The sequence below is a fragment of the Merops nubicus genome, unplaced genomic scaffold (assembly GCF_000691845.1).
Source record: "Merops nubicus isolate BGI_N331 unplaced genomic scaffold, ASM69184v1 scaffold17123, whole genome shotgun sequence".
Lineage (NCBI taxonomy): Eukaryota > Metazoa > Chordata > Aves > Coraciiformes > Meropidae > Merops > Merops nubicus.
The window spans coordinates 30,598-41,484 of NW_008601110.1; the positions used below are offsets into that span (position 1 = coordinate 30,598).

The 10,887-nt window shown below is 37.8% G+C and overlaps 1 protein-coding gene across 1 annotated transcript in view; it reads right to left on the reverse strand.

Moving 5' to 3' along the window:
* PIK3C2A (phosphatidylinositol-4-phosphate 3-kinase, catalytic subunit type 2 alpha) overlaps positions 1 to 10,341 on the reverse strand; it is a 38,396-nt gene extending 28,055 nt beyond the window's left edge. Inside the window, exons 1-3 of the mRNA XM_008937906.1 lie at positions 9,173 to 10,341; positions 3,520 to 3,614; positions 1,850 to 2,007 (exon numbers count right to left, since the gene is read on the reverse strand). Of these exons, the coding sequence (XP_008936154.1) occupies positions 1,850 to 2,007; positions 3,520 to 3,614; positions 9,173 to 10,282 (1,363 nt within the window). The 5' untranslated portion in view covers positions 10,283 to 10,341. The remainder of the gene's footprint in view (positions 1 to 1,849; positions 2,008 to 3,519; positions 3,615 to 9,172) is intronic.
* Between the last annotated feature and the right edge of the window lie 546 nt (positions 10,342 to 10,887).

The following is a 10,887-nucleotide window of genomic DNA, read 5'->3' on the forward strand; positions in this document are numbered from 1 at the left end:
AAGGCTATTTATTTATCTTATTAATCTAGAGTGAAAATGCTGTACTACCTTCAGGAGAGAATATGCTGGCTGGCAGAGGAAAAAAGATGCAGCAACAGTGTATGGGCTACAGTCACAGGCTGCACTGGTCAAGGCCTGACAGTCCTGCCTAGTGGAGTAACCCAAAGCTGTTTCCACCTTCTTCCCACCCTTCATCTTACTGGAACACATTCATCCCTTGCTGACACACACTGATTGCACAGGTAGACTTGTACTTCCACGTAAAGTCTAATGAACAAATGCAAAATGAATAGGTATAGCCAACCAAGCTCTGAAGTTCATCAACTTCCCTCCTGGGTCCTTTCTACACATTGAGTTGTCAGAAGACTGAAAGGCTGCAGTTCCTTTTGAGCAGGACTGAAAACCATATTAAGAGTTCTAGCATTAGTAGTATGCTGCAGCATGCAACAATTTGAGCAAGAACAGAAGCAATGAAAGGAAGACAGTAACTTTAAATATGCCTATTACTAGTCATGTACGAGCCACAGATCACATCTTGCCTATCTTTCATTAGCTACAGAAGACAAGTAGTTTAACTGGAATTAGTTTCACCATCAGAAAAAGGAAGAAAGCAGAAAGCACAAAGAATGATATGTGGGGCTAGAATGCAAAACACATTCCAACATATTAACAAAGCTTCTGGAAGTAAAGGGCTGAAGCTGTTCACATTTTAATTACACTACCAAAACCTCCTGTAGTAAAGGATTAAGCCTGCGATACGTGGAAAGGGAGGATGAAGAGCAGAAGCCCTTCCTAGGCTACACTTGAAGTCCACCTCATTACTTAACAAAAGAGTATTATACCACAGCAGAAAAACCATAAGGTTCATAATTAAGTAAATTAATACAGAGTGAAAACACTCATTTGAGAGCTTGTTTTCTAGCAGAGCAGCTAGTTTAAGTGAGTAATTGACAAACTTCCTATCTTATGAGACCAGCTCTAAAGCATCTACACTGTTACAGACAGAGAGCCAAATGGTAAAGAACCACCAAAGCACAGACCAGGTATGAGAGTCTGGGAATGGGAACCCTCACAAGGGCTAAGAGACTACAGCAGTATAGAGGCTAAAAATGAAGTTGCTCCTGAGGTAATCTATCAGGAGTTACTTTACCACCAATAACTGCCAGCAACTGCCAGCATTCAGAGCTACAGCCTTTAATACATCTGTGCTGTGGACACTCAACTGAGTAGAGAATATGAATTTCTGTACAACAACAAGGCAAACCTAAAAGTTCCACCCCAAACTAATACTCCTGGTTACCCACAAAACTGGGCCAGCTAGTTGTGGCACATTGCAACAGTACTATTTTAGTGTTTGTGTTTGCAAGCATATATTGAAGTCAAGTAATAGATAATTTCAGTGTTTATTCTAATTTCCCAACAACAATTTGAATTTTTAGACAGCCTGCAAGAGCTTATTTAAACACATGTTAGACTGCTGAAAACAAAATTCAAATGAGAAGGTAAGAATCTCAGGCCTGGTGACACCATCCCCTCAATTACCATAAAGTAGGTCAAACTCTCAAAACCCAATTTTAACATTCCTAGCTGTGCATAGAGTACTACTTCAGGTTTGGTTGGCTTTTCTATTACAAAAAGTCTCACTTTGTCAGCTTCTAAATATTTTCTGATGGAGGCACTGATGCAGAATCAGGTTCTTTGTTCATTTACCTTTTCCACATTCCCCACAAGGAATCTACACATCTGAGACCCAGGGATTACACAAACTGAAAGCCATTGCCCTAGACTGAGTGTACAGTTGCAACCCACTATTCTAAGGGAAATTCCAATTTAAAAAGCATAAACATACCATCACATGTAAAAGTTACTGGTTGCTGGAATTCTTCGATTTCTATAGAAACCTTGATACTGGCACTCTCCCCACTTATATTTCTTTGCAGCATGACTGGACTCAGCACAAAGCCTGGATTTGTTTGCTGATTAGCATAAGGAAACTTGGTCCTCAATCTGAAAGTAGAGAAGGTTTATGAAAACATTGCAATGGATAAATCTAAGGCTAAAACAAAATAACACGGTAATAACCACAGGCCAGAACAGTAGAAACTACTTTTTGCTCTTTACCTAAATTGTATGTACAAAACACCATTTTTCTACTCTCAACACTGCCTATAGTAATTCTACAAATAGTCATTAGATAGGGGAAAAAAACCCTGCTTACAATTAGGCAGTTTTTCCATGTAGCTTAAAATATTTAATAGGTCAATGCTTACAGGTCATATCCATCTTCCGTAGAAGCTAAGCTCTAAAACAGTTTTTAAAAAGCTAGTACATGGCATTTCTAAAAATTAGTTTAAAAAAGTACTTTCTTTTATGTACAGAAACTCTTTACATACTTCAATTTTTTGAAGTCTCATATGAATTTAGATACTATGCAAAAGGTAGTTATTCCAAGTTGTAGAAATTGAGAAAGAGGCCTAAATTAAAGGAAAGGCTTTTATTTAGGATACAAACAGTTTAAAAGGTTCACCTAGTAATGACTAGACAGTACTTTGATAACTGCTTTTCATTTTCTGCTATTTAACATGGATAAAAAGGTAACCTTAACCTTCTGCCAACATTAAAGTAGTATTAAAGGAGATTAAGAACAGAACTCATCTGTAATTTTCTCGTCTTGATCCCTGACAATAGCATGAACAGAAAAAAAAACAAAACAAAAAAGAATCCCTCTAGCAAGAGCTGTCCAGTCAAAATCCCTCAGCATTTTAAGCACTGGGTCTTGAAAGGGCAACAAGATTTAACTAGAAACCATTGCCACAAGTCTGTTTTATGTGAGCTTTGTCTCAGTGTTCATCAGTAAGTTTCACAGGTGACATCTTACTGTTTTATGGTATTTGCTTTTCATTTAATAAGCATTCCTGTTTTAGATATATCTATATATAATATCAGTAGATCTCTATTTCCCCCATTACTTCTTGGATTTTGATCTTGAGAGGAAAAAGGCAAGACTCCTAGTTTGTCTGATCAAAGCAGGAAGAAGTTTCAACATTTTGTTACAGAATTCCAGTTGTGGAAGGGCATTTAAGGGTTAGAAAGCCACTGAGTGACAAGATTTAGTGAGATGTATCAACTAAGAAAAAAAGACATCAAATTCTTTCAAAAAAAGTTGTATTTTAAAACAGAAGGACATAGGGATACATGGAAATACAGAAAAATAGTTTGAGAATAAAAAAAAAAGGAAAAAAGTGAGTGGAAAGTCACAGGACTAAAAGAATAAAGAAGAGATGATAATCCAAGAACCTTAGTACTGAACACCTTGACAATCCTGTTGCATTCTTGAAAAAAAAAAAAAAAAAAAAAGACAAACCAGGAAAAGTTAGAATAGGAAAAGGGAAAAAGACACAAAGTGAAATCTGCCCCATCAAGCAAAAAAATGCAGGACTGGCTCTTCAACCTAACTGAAAATGAGTTATTTAGCTTTTTTTTTTCCTGGAAGCTAATTTGTTTTCAGTAATTTCTTACTTCATAACTGCTTGAGAAAAAGCTGACAGTTCTTGATTCTGCCCTTCAATTTCTTGGACGTTTTCTGTCAGCATGCCAGTGGTCCCATTGTCTTTCTGCAACTCAAAGATAATACAGTATTTAAATAGCTGCAAACATATTCCTATAGCCAAAGCCATGTATAGATGATAGATTTTCAGGAGTCTGAGGTTTACTATTAGTTTTATGTGTACTTCTATATGTCTACTAAATTGAAAAGTAAAGATTCACTTTACTGTCACTGGACCAGTGACTTCTTTACAGAAGGCAATTTGACAGCATCATTACCAGTTAAGACTAAGTTGCAAGCATAACAGTTCCCTGAGCTCTCAGCAGTGACCTGAATTTAGAATTTAGCTAGATTTTGCTGAGTGAAAGGAAGACAAGACAAATTCTTTTTCCTACACTTCTGGGATTCAGCGTTTGATACAGTCCCAGCAAGAACCGTTACACATCAGTTCTGCCCACGATTACCTCTTCCTACAAAGCAGGGAAGGATAAATTCTACACTGGGAGGAAGTGGCATTCAGAACACTAAGCTCAGAACTAATCTCCTGGTATTAAATTACTGCTGGTTTAATCCCTTATGCCATATGCACCCACCAGCTCCAAAAAAATGTAAAGCACAATCTTTGAAGTATCCAATCTAAAAAACAATTGCTAAAAGAAAACTGCGGTTTCAAACTGAAAACTCTAATAAATTAAAAAATTAAAACAAACAAACCAACAACAACATCAAAACCTGCAGCAGTTTAAAAATCTATATCTGTTTCTGATCCAATTCACAACACAGCCATACAAATACTAGTGTAAGCAAAAAGCAGAAAGCAGCTGGAACAACCAGTGGGACTGAGGTGGAACGGTATCTGTAATCTAACAGCCACCACTCACCTGAAGCACCCATGAAACTCCAGCCAGATGCTCTCTGGAGTAAACTGAACAGTTTGTTCATGTTCAACCCAGAGTCACCGTGCACAGAGGATAAAGCCTTCTGACCAGTTTCATTTTATATCCAGAACTAGTATAATGTCTGTAGAAACCTTTAATACACCCAGGAGTTCAGAAAAGAAGGTAACTGCACCATAGTTTTTTCTGAAAACCATCACAACTATTAATATTTGAAATAGTGATTAACCACTTAATTAGTATGTGGGTTATTTATTATTAGCTGGCAAAGTTACCTGAGCATCTAGTTTCAGGTGAGCATATCAGACAATACAGTCAAGTTAGATTGTCTCAGAAGAGGGGTCAAATCTGTAACATGAACAGCTAGGGACTGTCAGGTCTTTTCCTTTTAGCACCTTTTTTGCTCAAATAAACTTGTTTAAGCAGTTGAGCATAACATAAGCTAAGCATAAACTCAGAAGGGATAATATACACAACCCACAATTGCCACTTGAGTTGCATTTAAACCTAGTTATTTCAGCTAAAATATTGGTTTCATGAACACAGATCAGTTCATATAGATATATTCTATATAATTGGGGATTAGCCATACCACAGGATGCAATTAGAACAGGAAGCTGTAAAGCCACAAAACCTGGCATGAAATTCAGGAGCACGTATAACACCTTAAACTAAAACATTCTTCTATTCTAACATCTCAGACAAGTTCTATCATGTAAAAATACTTCTGGGCAAGTGCACAAGACCCGCTGACAAACCTGTGCAATTGTATCTAGTTCACATATTCTTTTAGCAATTACACAATAACAAAAGAAAAAAAAATCATACAAGGAAACAGGAGGTTAACACATCAAGTGAAAGGTAAACACCCTTGGTAAACATTCAACTAACTGCTAGTCAGCAACACAAAACACAAACATTCCTGTAACCTGCTTCTTCATTTTAAATGTTCAAGTTTTTTCGATTCAGGAACTCTTTTCAAAGAAATTAAGTAACAGTATAAATATGCACTCCAAGCACTCAGCAGCTCTAACCAGAATATATAAGCACTACACAACGTGATTAAACTCACACCAGTGATGCAACATTGCCACTTCACACCACTTTTATTTACTTACAGCAAAACCTACAGGTTATTCTGTGGTTAAATTTAGGGAAGCTTAAAGAAGTTTAGGGATCTAGAAGGCATTTGTACACATGCAAGTTTAGCCAGCATAAACAACAAATTCTAATGGAATGGGGGAGGGGAAGGAAAGTTTATTGGGCAACCCATAGGTGACCTTAGGGTCACATTTGGCTAAAGAGAGAAACCTAATGTTATTGCAGATATGTACTGCTGGAAATTACCTGCTGGTGGAAAATTAAGAACATTAAAGCCCTCCTTGCCTTTTTCATTGAATTTCAATTCTAATTTGACTGTTTTTTTGGAACACATTTTTAGGAGGACAAGCTTTGATAAACTAGGAAATCTGTTTAAAAATCCACTGGGCTCAGATGATTGCAGTTTTGAGCAACAAGCAGAATTTAGATGTGCTCATCTGGAGGTTAAAAGAAATTCAAGAGGTGCAAAAGCTATCAGCCAAATAGGAAATCACTTGTAAGAAAGGACTTCAGGCCAAACTAGATAAGCAGCCCATATCAGCAGAGCAAAAATAGAAGTGGTCTGCAAATACAATTACTCTTAACAATACAGAACAAATCCAAAACCCAGTAAATTACCAAAAGCCAAGTTAAATTAAATCCCACAAGTACATAAAGTCACAAGACTCTTCAGCTCTGTGAAAAGGAAAGGTAGAGAAGGCAATACCTCAAATAGTACAAAATGATGATTTTGCCTCTGCTTTCAGAGAGTGACAAATGCTAAAGTATTTAAAGGAGGATACTGAACATACAGATACCTCATGAAATATGAAGCAAAACTCAATCTATTGATTCAAAGGATTTAATGTAATCCAATAGAATCAAAATATATGACCAGAAGTTTTTACTAGCAGTTGTTTAAAGAGGCAGTGAAACTATGAGTTATTAGGGGGAAAAAAAAATTTGCACTAGTTAGGCTGCAACATTTCAAAATATACTTCGAAGGACGTATATAGCTGGAGGTAAATGGGAAAAAATACAAGAGAACTGCCAAAATGAGAGGCTCCATAACCCAGCTTCCTACTGTACCAGATGGAAAATTATTTAAACTGGAAGATTAAGTAGTAGCACAGGATGGACAAAAGATAAAGCAAAAGCCACAGGTTATGTTGAAAGGATACCCACTTGAGACACATATCCTTAAATCTGTTTATTATCTTCTTTAACTGCTCATCACTAGCAGGATAAACAAACCTGCTGGTCATTTACAGCCTTTTATCATCAGCTAACTTCATAACACAGACCAGAACTACAGAGTATTATGTCAAAACGAGTTAACCACAGACTGGAAATCTCAAACCTTCAATTGGGCATTCACTGCAAGAGTCTGCTATCAACTAAGAACTGGTTTGAAAGAGATGATAGGTTAAGAAAATCAGATGTACCAACTGACTACAGGATATGTGCTGCTGCAATACCATCATGAACAAAGCCAAGGCAACAGAAGTGTACCAAGCAGGATGGCCCTACCTGTGATGAGGGCCACGGTGAAAGGCACACGGTACATTGTGCTCCCACATGGAGAACCAAAATTCTTGCAAGCCACATTCAAAAAAAAAGTGAAACTATCACACAGAGTTTGCAATGAAAGCTGACAAAGTCACTGTCTCTTACATGTTGAGGTAAACTTCAAAATGGTTCTTTATCTTAAATACCTGCTGTTCCATCCTGTTAAGAATCACTGAATGTTAAGGGTTGGAAAGGAGACCAAGTCCAACCCCCTGCCAGAGCAGGACCATGCAGTCTATGGCAGGTCACACAGAAATGCAGCCAGATGGGTCTTAACATATGCTAAGAGTTAGTTATGAATGTGTTTCTGCTGAAAATCAGGTGACTGATGAGGACATTGAGGGCTTGGAACAGTTTTTAAATCAAAAGTAGTAGGAAAAGACTGACATGTGAAGAGAGAGCTTGAGCATTTTATGGATCAGTTAACACATGATCTGCAAATGGCATGGGATTGGACCTGATGAACAGGGAAGACCCTTTCAAATCCTACATTCTTGAAAAAAGCCTGGGATTTATAAATACATATTTCATTGAGTAAAAGTCATATTTTTTACAGATACACTGATCAGAAGCACTAACCCAATACAGTCTCACTATTCTAGCTAACAGTTACATTACAACCAGTCAACCATCACTAGAAAACTGACAAACACGTCACAACAACATGACAAACTGAAGAAGCAAACTGCTGTAGAGCCCAAATTTACATGAGTCTCCAAATACTAAAAAATAACCAAGCTCACATATCACAATATTTTCAGAATATTTTCTGAATATTGGTAATACATACAAAAATTTTGCTTTAATGGAAATTTAGACAGCCTTTTAAAATAGAATTTAGTAAATATTCCTTTTTCTGGGAAAAAACTTCCCCAGTTTGGGGAGAGGAAAGAAGAATTAAGGTGCAATTTGCAAAATAACCTTGGCTGTTGTTTTTTATAGCATGCTCCTAACCTATTAAAGATACCTAGAAAGACAATATTTAAGATTCAAACCAGCTGCAATCCAAAGTCTCCAAGGCAAACAAATATTTCACTTCCCCCAGCAAGTTTCTACAAATAGATTTTTTTTGCCATTATCACCCTTGCAAGATATTTTAAAATATAAGGTCTTGGTTTGTGATGGAATTATCACAGAAAGAACTAAAAGAGACAGGTAAAGTTAAATAATCTACAGTCATTTACTGGATTTGGAGAGGGGTAGGATGCACTTATCATTTGACCAGATGAGATTGTTACAGTATTGATCATCTGCTGTACAGCTCAATTTTGATACAAACTGCACGTGTTCAATGACCAGATGGTGTCAGAACTAAAGCCTCTGCTGACATTCCTGTCTTGAAATTTTGATGAAAGCAGTGCTGATCCTAGAGCAGAAATCACCTTTTTGCCCTGCCTGACAGAAGTAACTCCGCATAAAGACAGGTCTTCCTTCTTCCAGAGCAGAGGTACAATATACCTGACCCAAGAGGTACCCCACCTTCCAGGGTAGTCTAACCAAAAGGTTTGGTTATGATCTCTCCAGCATTCAAAGGAAAGCCTTCTACCTACACAAGAGAATTATAGTGGTAGTATTGCAGAAAAGAGTTTTGACTATGTCACCTTTCTATTCTACCCTTTAAATCAAAGCAAAAAGTTCAGGTTAAAATATAAGGAAAAAAAATAGTTTCAAAATCTGAGAAAAAGGCTGCTCAAGCTAAAGCTTTCAGTGTCTAACTCACCACCTTTTTTATTTTGTAGTATCATGTGAATTTCTCATTAGATACTTATCAATATGATTTAAAAATACCTAATTGCTCTCAAGATTATTTCAATGTCTTTTTGTAGTGTGTTGAAAACCAGCAATTTCCTCAGGAAATGTGGAAAGACTACACAAGGCCAGTTATTTTGGCATTTAGTTCAGTAGCAACGTTCAATTTTTCTGAATATTGGTAATACATACATACACCAGTAACATCACATTACACGGACACTGCTCAAGCCAAGTTATGTTTAACAAACAAATCCAGACCTCAAAGTGCCTTTAAATACTGTGATTCATCTTTACTATTACTGTAATTTAAAAATACTGATGTGCATACCTGTGCTGTTTGGCCCTGCAGCTTTGCAAGCTGAGCTGTTCGCATGTTTAAGGACTGGCTCCTTGTAACTGTTGCTCCAGAAGATTTCCCATTAACTTTCCTTTCCAGGTGACAAGTTACTAACAGCTTTTCTTCTAACAGCACAGCGTCCCATGGATCTTCAGCAGTCATACTTGAAGCCCTCTCTCCATCATTCTCTGTCTTGTTTAAAGTGTCCACACTATCCACTCTGGGTTTACTTAGGGGATCCAGATCTAGCCAATCGAATTTACTGACATCCCTGCAGCTCTCCGAGGCGGGGCGGTTAGAAGCTGCAGATTTTATAGCAGTCATTTCTAGGTCCGTGCTTGACTTCCCATTTCTCAGAAATTCTGAGGTGCTTGCAATCTTGTCAAATACTTTTGCCATTTCTGGTGTAAGTACTGGAGGATATATAGGTAGGCTTCCTCGTGGATGGAAAGGTGTAGTAGCTGCCAGTGGGTATGAAATGTATTGCGACTGTCTTGGAAGACCAAGATAAATATGTTCTCTAGAGTGATAAGAGGACATGCTTGGATGGAATCCATTCTGAAATACACCAGTCTGTTTTGTGTAAGAAGCTGAGGGGTAAATAGGAGGTAAAGTGCATGTCACAGGTGCTGGCATACCATGTGTCCACTGTCTTCTCTGACCCGTAGGTGCAAGATAAAATTGCGAAGACACAGATGGGCTCAAAATGGGGCTTACTGGCAACCTAGGTACTTTACTAGATTCAAAACTGTCATCCAGCAGCAGTTTCTCTAGTTCAGCATGAGTAAGCTTCTCTATGTCAATGGTACTTAGTTTATCTTCCACGCTCTTGGCATCAGACTCTGGAAACACCATGAGATCATGGTCTTGTTTGTTGTGAGCCTGTGCTTTTTGTCTGGTGCTGCTTAAAGAATGAAAAGTTTGGTTACTACCAGCTACGCCTCTTTCCTTCTGCATCTTAGCTAATGCCTCAGCTTCCATCTGCAATGCCTCCTCTTTGTCCACATCTTTTGACCTCGAGGCTGCCAAGGAAGGTGATGAGCGCTGCCTAAGCCCATTGCCACTGGATATCTGGGCCATCCCGCAAGCGCAGGCATCCATTTAAAGAAGTAACACTCCCCTTGCACTGCTTGTCTGCCCGTGGCTTTGGAAGAGATTCAGCAGATCTGAAAAGGAAATGAAACATTAGAAATGCGTAAAAGAAATCATACATGGATAACTACTACATCCTATATAACCCATTGACAAGCTTTTACATGTGCTTCACAAACCCAGCACATAAAATTTCAGAGATCAAGCTTTTTTGGTGGGGTGGAGTGAAGGATTTCAAACTTAAAAAGAGAAGACACACAAATTGACAGTCTTTGAATTATGCGAGACCTATTTATTTACTTACTAGTAAGTACTAGTAAGGAGAAGTGTTTGGCTTCTTTTTGCATCACTAAACCTAAGACACAGAAAAGCTGCATTCAAGTGCCTACTTTCAGATTTAAGGAATTCTGCACACTCAGCCAAGTTCAATTTCAGAAGTAGAAATTGTTCTAAAGTCCATACAAATATCTGGCATTGATAATGTAAATTACCAAGAGGACTTCCAATTTACTTAAATATTACAAAAACTATAGGCCTATCAAACTGCTGTACCATGACTGTGATGCTGCAGGGCTTCCCTCCCTTTGGAAAATATCATTGTACTTTACCCGCCT